Source organism: Rhinolophus sinicus, chromosome X (assembly GCF_036562045.2).
Source record: "Rhinolophus sinicus isolate RSC01 chromosome X, ASM3656204v1, whole genome shotgun sequence".
NCBI lineage: Eukaryota > Metazoa > Chordata > Mammalia > Chiroptera > Rhinolophidae > Rhinolophus > Rhinolophus sinicus.
The window spans coordinates 49,061,387-49,074,011 of NC_133768.1; the positions used below are offsets into that span (position 1 = coordinate 49,061,387).

A 12,625-nucleotide genomic window follows, 5' to 3' on the forward strand; every position below is an offset into this window, starting at 1 on the left:
CTTTGCCTCCCCACCTGGATAGAAAGCACAGACCAGTACACTGCCCAACCAGTTTGAGACCCAGACTACAGAACAAACCCCACCCCAGCCCCCCAGAAAGCTTGCATTCCTCTAGTTTCATTAGGGCAAAACTGATAGTTGCTACTGGCTTACAGCAAAGTGGTCTAGAGCCCCCAGAATCACCCTGAGCTGCTCCATCCTATATGGTAACTACTAGCAACATGAGATGTGCTTAGAACACACTAGATGTGCTGCAAGTAAAAACTACATGCCAGGTTTTGAAGACTTAGTATGAAAAAAGAAATCGTTTCTCCAGTACTCTCACTGGGAAACAAAAGACCCTGATACACTTTTCTGGATCTGGTAAAAAATGTTTGCACTTTTGCTGGAAAAGTGACCACTCATGGGCAACTATTTCGCATGTCTTTGAGTTTCACAATTTAACGTAAAAGAGTCATTTTGTGTATCTCCCCTCCCCACTATCTCGAGCCCCTTTCCAGCCAACCCTCAACCCCACTCCATCCCTACTCCCTGTCAGACTCTGAAATGTCACTCATTTTTTTTTTAATGTTTCCAAAACAAACAGTGGAGGCTGCGACGGGCTGGGTAGTCACTTAGTTGGATGCAACAGTATCTCCTAATCTGAGCTGCCTGAGCCGCCATTGGCGGCAGATCCGCTCCCTAAGAGGCCCGTGCTTGCCAATCTCTGCGCTCTGCCAGGCCCTGGAATCAGGGAGTTGAGGACTGATGGTGCGCACATGTCTGTTGGGAGGGAGGAGACCGCAGAGGGAAGGAGGACTAAACTCCAAAGGACTTTGGCTTCAGTTTGATCTTCCTTCTCTTTCATCCTATTCAAAGAAAAATATATACATATATATATATATATATATATATATATATATATATATATATATAATTATATACACACACGTCTTTTTTCTTTAAATATATATTAATCCAAAAATTGTTTTTTTCTGATTTGGGTCCCCCCCTCCCCCGCTTTCCCTCCTTCGCCTGTCCTCTGCGCCCTCCCTCCTCCTCCCTCCCTAACCCAGCTCAGGTTGAAAATTTGCAGTGCACATTCCCTTCTCCCCCTCCAAGGATGGCTCTGAGCTCTCGGGCACACGCCTTTTCTGTGGAAGCCTTAGTGGGGAGACCCAGCAAAAGAAAACTGCAGGAACGACGAGAGGAGGCTCAGCCTGAACTGCTGGAGAAAGAGGGCAGAGAGGAGGAAGAGAGAGGGAGCTGCGCCGCAGGGGAAAAGAGCAAGCCGGGTAAGTACCCCAACTACACCCCAAAGCCCTGAGCCTGTTACCCACTCTTGCTGGATCTGCAAGTTCCAGCCTGGTCTGCGAAGCTGCAGGAGGGCGGCTAGTACTACTACCATTGGAAGTCCTGGCCCAGCCTATGGCCGCTTTCGGGGCCGCCGCGGGCCACCTTGGCCACCTGGCTGTTAGGGAAGTTTCAGAGCCTCCAAGTTCAGCCCATAATTTTGTGGTTCATTTACAGTGAAGGGGAAGATCCCCACATGTTTGTGGAGAAGTGAGACTCTCCAACCTCCCCCAAAGCCCTGAGAACCAGAGGGTGGCTGTTTCTCAGGGTAGGAAGCAGGGCACGCACCCAGATTCCGAGGGGATTCAGCCTCCGAGACCTAAAGTCTCAGAGATACTGGTGAGGATGGGTAAATTTGAAGGAGGACCCTGCCTTTCACAGGGTGCGACGTGGACTACTTGCTCACCATCAGGGGGCTACAGTGGGTGTTGCGGGAACTTGGGGCTCCACCGCCAAGGTCCCCGGGGAAGAGACAAGGCGGCTCTGCTCCGAGACGCGTCAGCGAGAAGGGAGTGTGCTAACGGCCAAGCTCTCTCAAACTCTTGGCGTCTCTGTATCCAGCAGAAAAGCGACCCAAGAAAGAGCCCTCGGCAACTGCATTCTCAGGCTGTGGCGGCGGCGGCAACAGCAGTGAAAGTCTGGGAGAGAACGATGCTATCCAAGTGGAGCTTCAAGGATCCGAGCTGTGGAAGAGATTCCATGACATAGGGACTGAAATGATTATTACCAAGGCCGGCAGGTTCGGCTCTACCCAAGCTGTTCAAGGGCCACACACAGTAGATACTTAATATACCTCTCTCATAAGATGTGGTGCTTCCAGTTTTACACTCTAGCGCCCATCCCTCCATGTCTCCACCCCCCCACAGGCATTATAAAGCCACTGCCTCTCAATGGACCAGACTAGGATAGTGCTTGGCCCATGTCAGTGGCTTTCCTGTACATTGTGACTCCAATGACTCATTCTCCCAGCTCTTACCTGTGTGATATACTACAAAAATTAGACCTGCTAAGGCAGGTGCCAGATGCCACCCCCACACCTTAAGTTTTGGTCAGGCCTCTCCATTAAATCCTCACAGTTATCAGTGGATAATATCCCATCTAGCAGCCTATCCATCCCACCTAGCCCAGGCTAGTTTGAGGTGGACCATTCCCACTTTGACCTTTTGTTGTTGGGCAGCTTCTTTGGGGCAGCTGGGTAATTTTGTGTGTGAATCTTCCTAATTGCAGTCTTTCCTAAATCTGCCTCACAGAAAGTAGTGCTGAAAACTTGGGGGGAGGGGCACAGCTTTTTCTCTCTTACTTGCTCTTCCATAGCTTTTTATTATGATGGTAGTGGGGAGTAGGGTGAACAAAGCCTTGTGATAAGGATATTCTGCTCTAATCAGAAATCTTGAACTTGCTCAATCACGTATACAACCAACAGTCTGTTTTCATGTAGCAAATGACATTCCCTAAACCTGTCCTAGAATGAGAAGGGTATTGTGAATTTCTTCACTTCTCATTTGTCCCCATCCCTGCCCCACTCCAACTGTCTCTAAAAGCGCCCAGGTCAGTCGCTATTTTCTCTTCCACAGACGGATGTTCCCCTCTGTTCGGGTCAAGGTGAAAGGTCTGGACCCAGGGAAGCAGTACTATGTGGCCATCGACGTAGTGCCCGTGGATTCCAAACGCTATAGGTAACCTGCCCAAAGAAGGATACCCCAGGCCTGGGCTGGGAATGGGGATTCTGTTCTTTGTAACCTGAGAGTGCTGTTTTGAAAAACTCTAAAATGGGGGGTGGCGGGGTGGGGAGGGATGAGAGTTGAATTTGCTCTCTCAACCTGGGTTTCAGACTGAGAGAAGAGCAAGTTTCCTCTGTTTTCCTCTCACTAGTGGAAGCAGGTGCCAATTGGTGTTTCAATGTCTCCCAAACCCTTCACCTACCTACTCTTCTGGCTTTGGCTGTCCAAACTACAGAAGGTGTGGGTTCAGGAGGCTAGGAAGCTATGTGAAGGAATTTGGGGACAAATGCCTGGGTTTCTGGGTCCGTACTGGGATCAGGGTTGTGCTACTTTGGCAGCAGTGTCCTGGAGCGATGCTTTGATTTGCCATCCAAGGCTAGTCTAGCAGTTAACAGCGCTTAGGTCCATCTCTTCTTCCTTAGCCTCTTTCCTGAGGCAGGGGTCAGGTTCCAGAGAGTACAAGAAACATTTCCTCTTGATGTAAGCTCTCTACTTAGAGCTGTATTTATCTAAAACAGAGGCCTTTCTGTGCTAGTAGCCCAGAAACGCTGGTCTGCAAGCCCTTTGGCTCAGGGACTACGGGGACTTGTGCAAAAGCTGCAGAAACTCTGGCTGTGAGCTGTGAGCAACCGAGGGTGGGTGTCTAGCCTTTGTAGGAGACAGCCTGCCTCATGCCTGGGGCTGGGTTTGAGGGGCAAGGAGAAGGTGCAGTTCAAAACCCTGCTGCAGCAAAAGCCTGGAAATAGTAGCAGGCCCAGCTGTTTGCTTCTCGAGTTCCAACTATCTTGGGAATGCTGTGCGCAACTGAACAGTTGTAATTGGAAACAGTGTGAAAACCAGCCCGAGACCACATGGGGTAGAGCTTGTGGGAATATTCTGATGTGAAGCCTTGTTGGCTAAAGGGTTTCCACGACCACTGTTGGCGGTGGGCTGGACAGACACCCTCCTCACCCTTCTGCTTCTTCCCTGACACTTCTGGCCCAATGCATGAGGATTTTTTCTCTGGCGTCTCTGCACAGTAAAACGGGTTAGATCAATTTCTGTTGCGGTTTCTGTGAGGAAATACAAACCAGACTTTGAAATCCCATGACATTATACTTGTCCTGGCACTTCATTGCATTTTAATGATATATGCTTATTTACAGTTTGCTTTCTGTCCCTGAATGCTCTTTGGAAATCAAGTTAGATCTTCTACTAGTTGCCTTTGGGATTAGCTGGTGAACCTTGGCTGAGGCACTAGATCCCGGTCAGCCTTCCTCCCATGCTCCTGGCTTTGGCTGGCTGCACATAAAGCTACACTCCGCACCTTTTCAGGTATGTGTACCACAGCTCTCAGTGGATGGTAGCCGGGAATACAGACCACTCATGCATCACTCCCAGGTTCTATGTTCACCCGGACTCACCCTGCTCTGGAGAGACCTGGATGAGGCAGATCATCAGCTTTGATCGCGTGAAACTCACCAACAACGAAATGGATGACAAAGGCCACGTAAGAGTGTGAATTATTTGCCCCAGGAAGGAAGGGAAGGAGATACTGTCTTCAACCCACAGGTTGCCCTGGAGATGCCAAGGAGGCTTCTCCCAGATAAGCTAGTTGTAGTCTTTAAGAAGTGTCCAAGTTCTAGGCCTGTGATCAGAGTTGCTCCTGTGGCCTTTATTAGAAGGCTGAGAGTGCTGGGCATTAGGGATGGTGAGCTAGGGGAGTGTGAGGACCAAATGACACTTGCTTAAGCCAGGATGCCTGGAAGGGGATGTTTCAAAGAGCTCTCTAGCACCTCAGCCTACCAGACAATCCCTATGGGCTCTGATTGCCTTTCCCCATAGATGAACACCTTCTGTGTGGCATGGTGTAATTGGAAATCTCTCCAACCTGCCCCCGCCCCATGGACTTTTCAGGTCACCTTGATCTTGAGCCTTCTGCTGCTCAGGTGCACCCCTGCCTCTGCCCTGCCAAGCCTGGCCCTGTGCCAGCCACACAAGGAGATAAACAGTCTCCAGAAATTAGGAGGTGGGGGATGTCAGATGATTGCCCATCAGTTACCATAAGCCCAGGGAACTTATGGCAGGCAGTCAGATCCCAGTGACACTTGGGGACATCACATGGTCATCCACATTTGGAAGTAGAAAAGGGCCCCATCTGGAAGTGGAGCCACTGCTTCCTGGTGCTGCTGTGGTGACCTGCTCTGGAAACCCCTTACCCCAGCCTCTGTCTGGGGCACAAAGGCACAGAAAAGTCCTTGTGTGTGGCTAGCTTAGCCTTTCTGGTTGAGCTTCACTATTGTGTATGGGCAGGTTGGGGGTGCTGGTGAGAGGGGGAGACTATCGGGGATGGGAAGCCAATTTCTAGGCAGCATTTGACGATTTCTCCTCCAGATCATTCTGCAGTCCATGCACAAGTACAAGCCCCGTGTGCACGTGATGGAACAAGACAGCAGGGTTGACCTGTCCTGGATTCAATCCCTGCCCGCTGAAGGGGTTAAAACGTTCTCCTTTAAAGAAACTGAGTTCACCACAGTAACAGCTTATCAAAACCAGCAGGTAAAGCTAACTAGGTCCCAGGCAAGCAAGGATGGCCCCAGAGGGACTTACAGGATAGAGGCAAGCTGCACTATATGGACTGAATTTCCCTTGATTTTTTTAAAAAGGTCTTATTGCATTGTCATCAAGGCAAATTTGATTATGAATTGTGTGGATCTTGTGTTAAAAAATAAAAAAGAGCAAAACAATGTGCCAGAAGAGAAATAAGATAACCATTCCCAAGTTGACTTAGAAATATGCTTACATTTATTTAACATACCATACTACACGTTGAAAAGTGTTTTGTGGTTGTTGTAACCATTAAAAGCAATGGTGACAGTGTTACTACTGAGGGCACTGACTTTATCTTTCCTCTCTTTTGAATTAATAGATTACCAGATTGAAAATAGACAGGAATCCTTTTGCTAAAGGATTTAGAGATCCTGGGAGAAACAGGTAGGCAACATAACAATTGTATCTAATATTTACATAGCCCTTTTCGCAAGTATTATATATATTATATATAAGGAAACTGTGGCTCAGAGACTCAGAAGCCCTACATTTTGCAGCTAGTAGACATTCTGTCTCGAAAAGCTTGCCTCCTCCCAATCCCTTCCCAACCCACTTTTAAGATATTGCTTATTCTATCTTCCTGTTTTTTTGTTTTTTTTTTTAACTCAGGATTTAATTTACAAGTCTAGCTATAAAAAAAATGATATTTCAGATACTCACCCCTAAAAACCATAACAAAATAACTCCAAAGTTTGCATAAATCATTATTTTCAGGAATTGCATTCTGGACTTGCTGAAGGTGAATCTCTTTTTCAGGGGTGTATTGGAAGGGCTTTTAGAGACCTACCCATGGAGGCCTTCTCTCACTCTGGATTTTAAAACTTTTGGTGCAGACACACAAAGTAAGAAAAGTTTTATTAATTTTTATTTTAAATGTTAATAAAATAATTACAGACAGAGCCTTTGTACCAAATACTACAAAAAAGGTATGAGTACATGCCAGAACAATATGTGTTTAGAAGAGTGTGGATATATATTTATCTTGATTAGGAGGTAAGAAGCAAAAAGGGAGGGGAGCTGGCATGAAGGAAAAGAGCAGAGTCATGGTAATGGTGGATTTATTGACTTATGTCTTCTTGAGTTATCATAATCCTGAGATCGCCAGATCTCACCTGGATTATTTAGCATCTCACTATATATATTCTTTAGGATCTGCCTGTGGTGCATTTGTGTACTTATTTGAAACTATATTAGATATTGAAATAAATATTTTGTGTTTTATGAACAACATTCAGCACGTGTTAAAATGACTTCCATTAAATTAAATTAATTTAATTTTTTTTTACCATCACTTAGTTCTAATTTTCCTTTCATTGTGAATAAGGAAAATAAATGATGAAAACAATACTAAACCATCACAATTAATTACCACAAGTATTTAAAATATTTGCAAAGTGTTTGTTCTCAGGTAGGGCATTACATGACTAAATAATAATCATAACTAGACATTTCAGGCCATCTGGTAGAAGAATGTATACCTTCATTTCCTCTGATACTTAACAATATATAGAATAGTTTTTATTTGTTAGCAACATGGAATTATTTTACTCTTTTGTCTTTACTCCATTAGTCTTTGTCTTTGACCATTAATTCAAGGTTACAATTAACTTGAGAAAATCATCAACATTACAGTTATGTTGAGTTTTACGTGATACCAAAGCAAACAACCAATTGAAATGTGACGAGAGGAAGTCTAATCATTCAGTAACATATTTCACTGAATTTACTATATTAATTTGGTCTGGAAAATTGCATAGAAAAATATGAACACTTATTTGATAGTATCACTTTAATAGCATCTAGGCAGCATGTTTTTCAAATATCCAAGTCAACACAAAGTACACTAATAAAGAAAGAAAGCTAAAGATGATGATTAATTGATGATTTAAAATACACAGTTTTCTTAATTGTTTAAAATGTCCAGAATGCTCTCAAATTGCAAAGAAAATGGGTCCCAATTTTTAAAAATAATTTTGAATATTTAATTATAAAATATATTTTCCACCCTGTAGATAAAGGATTAGGCTACATCCTTATACACAATATAGAAAAGAAAGAGCAACACCAAAAAACAAACAAACAAAAAACACAATGGTGATCAAGTTCAGTAAATAACTAGTCTTTTTAATTCAAACACTTAAAAAAATAAGGTGTAGTGTCTAGATTTTTGTGAACTTTATAATTACCCCTAATATTAGCAGATGATAGGCAACTATAAAAGATCACCTGACAACATTGATTAAAACACTTTCATTTTCATCTTGATACTTTTTAACCTGCAAAATTACCTTTAACTCTTGATATAGTACACCATGGAATTCTCCCTTTTCATATAAGGAAAAAAGTCTAATACATTTAAATATATGTTAATACTATATAAAGATTACTTTCATGTGCACTTAGTTTTTTTGTTTTTATCAGACTGAAGCTTTCTACAGAATCCCAAACAACCAATTTGTTCAACTTAATTAAAAACTTTAGTAATTTTTTTAAAGTTTTTTTTTAAAAAAACCTTATTTTTGTTTGTAACATATAATTGACTTTGGGTCATATTTATTTGTTTGTTTTTTTGTAATTGATTGGATAAATGTTGTTCCCGTGCCTAGCACAGTTATTGAACATAGTGAATGCTCAATACATGAGGCAGAACAGTAGTGCTAAAAATAATAATGGTAGTAGAGATACCATATTCAACTTTGGTCAGACAAATAAGCATGTTTTTGTTTTGTTTTGTTTCATTTTCCTAAAGAAGTTAAAAGAACTGCAAACATACCAGGGAAGCTAATCTAAGAATAAAGCAGGGATAGTTATGGACATGAGTACTAATTCAGTAGGAACATCAAGTTTATTGATCATTGACTGAATTGTCATTCACAGGTGGAAGCAGTGGCTCATCTCCAGTGACCTCTAGTGGAGGGGCTCCCTCTCCTTTGAACTCCTTGCTTTCTCCATCTTGCTCCCCGCCTACATTTCACTTACCTACAAGCTCACTTGGAATGCCCTGTCCAGAGGTGTACCTGCACAATATCAATGTGCCCCTTTGCTACAAGATTTGTCCAAGTAATTTTTGGCGACAGCAGTCTCTTGTCTTGCCTGCTCCTGAAAGACTAGCCAGCAGCAGCAGTTCTCAGTCATTAAGCCCACTCGTGATGGAAGTTCCCACGTTATCGTCCCTGGGAGTCGCCAATTCAAAAAATGGTTCATCTGCAGACTTCAGTGGGCAGTGTGTACAAGCACCTAATTCTTCCAATCAAATGTATGGATTACAGGCACCTGGAAATATTTTATCACCAAACCCCATTGCCCAGGAAGCAATCGGTTGCTCTTTCCATCCTTCCTTTGGTTTTTATCAGTACAGCTTCTCTTTGCCATCTAGACTGGTAAATGCTTCCAACCATCTCAAAGTGAATGACAACAGTCAAGTTTCTTTTAGAGAAGGCAAATGCAATCATGCTCACTGGTATCCAACAATTAATCATTGTCTTTAATGAAATAGTTACATTCCTAAAACAATTGCATGTAAGCACATAATTTCTTTGTTTGTAGCCAAAGAAAGGTCAAGAGCTATTTGGCTTACAAAGCTTCATTATAAGAGGGTATTTCTCTGTTATGCATTTAAAATGCCTTATCAAATGTTCACTAGAAGTTATAGTGATTTGTTACCTATAATAAATATGACATAACAATCTGTGATTACAGTGGCCTTTGGCCTCAAAATAAGATACTCAATAAATGTCATTTGATGAGATAGACTACCAGTGAAAATTGACTCCAGGTGACGATGTCTCTAATTATAGGGAAGCCAGTGGACCATGTCAACTGCCTCTTACATATTGACGATAACCAAAAGAAGATGGATTTAATTCCTGTGAAAACAGTGAAACAATTTTAGTTTAATCTATGAATATTGGGTTCATTGTAATTATCTAGTAATTGTAGAAAAAATTTATTGTTCAATTGCCTTTTACTTTTATACTCTGCTGTTGAAAGAGCTACTAATCTCAATTTTAAGGTACAAATAGGACACAAATTTTCAAATATTAATCTTTACAGCCTAAAGACCATTTAATCCTGAAGGAAAATGAAGATTAAATGAGAAGCAAAATATTCTAAATAAATTTGATCTTTTATTTCTTTTTACTTTTGAATCATTCCTGGGTGAAGCTTGTTTACTTATTCCTTTAAAGACCTGATATTTTATCCATAGTTTGCAAAAACAAATTATCATTGTTCTCCAAAATGACTATGAAATTGGGATTTGAAGGAGAAGAATATATTTGAGTCCATAAATATGAAAATATAATTACATTTGTACAATTTAATTCCACTCCTATGCAACAATCACAGTAAATTAGACCAGGCAAAAGTAGCGTAAATGAGACTTTATTTTAGTTTATTGAAGTTGAAATGTTTCCTTTCATTCCTAATTTTTATGAAAAATATTATATATAATTTTTATGTAATCTGTATATCTTTAAGATGAATCAGATTGTAATTTTTATGCTACTAGCTTTGTCATATATTAAGCCAAGGTCCTTCATATGACAATAGCATGACTTAACTTTTGACAAACTTAACCAAATTGTTAAACTGCTTTTTTAAATGTGTCCAATGACTATTAAGAACATATGATTATTATTTATTTGGCTCAAAATGGTTATCTCCTCTTAAATATGCCTTATAAATAGGCCTTCCAGTACAAGCATTAAACTTATATGCCACTTCACTTCTGGGGGTAAGGATGGAACAGCACATGGTTACACTCAAACTGAGTATTCTAGTCAAGGTGAAATATTATTTAGGGCCCAAACTAATTAATTAGGTATCTGTTATAAAAGTATTTGAGGCTTATCAAATCAGGGATTAAAGTAGCAAGTACACTTTATTACTGTCTACTCCAAAACAGGAAAGCTGTAGGCTAACTTTTACTGCTAAAATAAATTCTTGTTTTAAGCAGAAACTCCCATATCAGATGACAATGAAACTTATTCTGATGGTTTACACGGCAGATACTTAGTAATTAATAACAGAAATAGTTAACTGAAAAATATAGAAAATTTCTGGGTTATTCTTTAATGATTATTTAAGAGAAGGCATTAATTTTGTAGCTGCTTGAGTATGTGTACCCCACGTTTTATATTTCAGATAATTGTGCTATATATTATCCCTATAAAATTGATAATATGGAACTATATGATACAGGTAATTAACATAAAGGAGCAAAAGTTAAAATGCTAGAAGATAGACATCTATTTTAAGTTGCTTTTATATAATGTTCATGAGTTGTGATTTCATACTTTTAATTGAAGAAATAACCAAAGGGAAGCCTTCATAGAAAATTATACTTGAAAGAGACCTCAAGAAGTCCAGGAAGCAGTCCCCTACTTTTTGAGCAAGTTACTCATCTTCAGGAAGCTGCTAATAGTTCTAATTTATGTACAATTAATATTTAGTATCTTTACTGTTTTATACTGAATAAATCCTTACTCCCTAGGATGGTTCAAAAATCGAGTAACTTGGTAAATTGAGGCTATAGTTATGGAATTAAAAGGAAAATGCTATGGAATTCTATTAATTTCAATTGCATCAACTAAATATTAGGCTTGCTTTTACAACCTACAAAAACCAAAAGTCACTCTAGTTAGACGAGGTATGAAATAATTAGCAAATGAAAGTTGCCAAATGATACTTAATAGAGCCCCAAGTCTAATTAAAACTGCTATCTCCATTTGGTATGACTATACATATACATCTTCTTCATCCTCCCTTTTAAAATAAAAAATCTTAATTCAGCTGATTAAATTTATGAAATCTGATTCTTAACCTGACCTTATTATATGACTTACCAAATATAAATCTAGAGGAAATAAATATTTCATCAACTGTGTAAAATTTGTACACTGAGTCGGGAAATAAGTGAATGAACTTTATCTTTGCACAACCTCCATCAAGCTCAGACCTGTAGTCAAATTCTTTTGTCAGGAAAGTTCTACTTTGTAGAACAGTCAGTCAAACTAAAATCAAAGACTTGATTTCAAGTTTGAGCCTGGTTGCAGAGCACATGTCTAAGTGGATAAATATCCATTACATTTTAACAACCAAAATATGATTTCAGCTAACATAACTTAGAACATCAAAACTATTACTACTTGTCACTAAACAGAGGGGCTAAGCCCTGTGGACATTACATTTGCAAGTCTAATATATAACTTTAGATTATGTAACATTAGAGTCTTCAAACATTAATATCATTGCTCCTATTCACTATACTACAAAGATGGAGACTGATATTTTCTACCAACTATAAAGGTAAATATTCATATTTCACTGCTATTAGGCATGGGTTCTACATATGGTCTAGGAATGGACATGCCTTCATTCTTCTTTTGTGAGTTTGGAGCATGTCTATGGCATGAAATAATTTTAATAATTGGCATGAAAAATTAGAATCCGCAAGTAATGAGTCAGTGAATCAGTTTTTAAATAATCAGTCCTATGTGCTGACAATTTGACAATGTGCCAACAAAAAGTAAAGACAAGCATCTTTATTGGACATTATGGAAGATTTACCTTTTATTCTCCTTATCATTTATATTATGCACCTTGGGGAAAATAACAGTGCACATAAAGTAGATAGTGTGTCTTTTAAGCGCTAAGCCCAGAACATGACTGCAATAAATATTTTGTATTAATATTTAAAATATATTTTATAAAAATCTACAAACATGCTGACAAATTTAGATACTTTGAAACAATAGTGTTAGATGTCCACATATACAGTGTAATACATAGTTTTTATCTCCTACTAAATCTCAATAACAAATATTTCCTAATCTGAATATGCAATTTGATAAATTCTAGATGTCACACTGTAATTTATATGACCAATGTGGTTTTAGTTTACTTTTGTTTTAAAATAATTTATGCTATGTTGCTCTTTCTCCCTCCACTGTTACAAAGAACATCTATTCATTGCATACTTA

General features: G+C 39.8%; 1 protein-coding gene and 1 long non-coding RNA gene across 2 annotated transcripts in view; one reads left to right on the forward strand and one right to left on the reverse strand.

Annotated features, from left to right (window-relative positions):
* Window positions 1–547: 547 nt before the first annotated feature.
* LOC141569661 (uncharacterized) overlaps window positions 548–12,625 on the reverse strand; it is a 61,265-nt gene continuing 49,187 nt past the window's right edge. Inside the window, exons 2-3 of the long non-coding RNA XR_012493398.1 lie at window positions 1,739–2,015; window positions 548–848 (exon numbers count right to left, since the gene is read on the reverse strand). This is a non-coding gene — a long non-coding RNA (uncharacterized LOC141569661). The remainder of the gene's footprint in view (window positions 849–1,738; window positions 2,016–12,625) is intronic.
* On the forward strand, window positions 1,103–9,626 carry TBX22 (T-box transcription factor 22). The gene is made up of 8 exons (XM_019717547.2): window positions 1,103–1,274; window positions 1,894–2,071; window positions 2,907–3,008; window positions 4,368–4,542; window positions 5,427–5,591; window positions 5,962–6,026; window positions 6,399–6,484; window positions 8,520–9,626. The coding sequence occupies exons 1-8, from the start codon at window positions 1,103–1,105 to the stop codon at window positions 9,128–9,130; spliced, it is 1,554 nt and encodes a 517-aa protein (XP_019573106.2). The 3' UTR covers window positions 9,131–9,626.

Excerpts from the sequence above, each read along its gene's own strand:
- TBX22 (XM_019717547.2), top strand. The coding sequence starts at position 1,103 with ATGGCTCTGAGCTCTCGGGCACACGCCTTTTCTGTGGAAGCCTTAGTG. Across the intron at positions 1,275-1,893 it reads AGGGGAAAAGAGCAAGCCGG|CAGAAAAGCGACCCAAGAAA; the intron begins GTAAGTACCCCA and ends CTCTGTATCCAG. Across the intron at positions 3,009-4,367 it reads GTGGATTCCAAACGCTATAG|GTATGTGTACCACAGCTCTC; the intron begins GTAACCTGCCCA and ends GCACCTTTTCAG.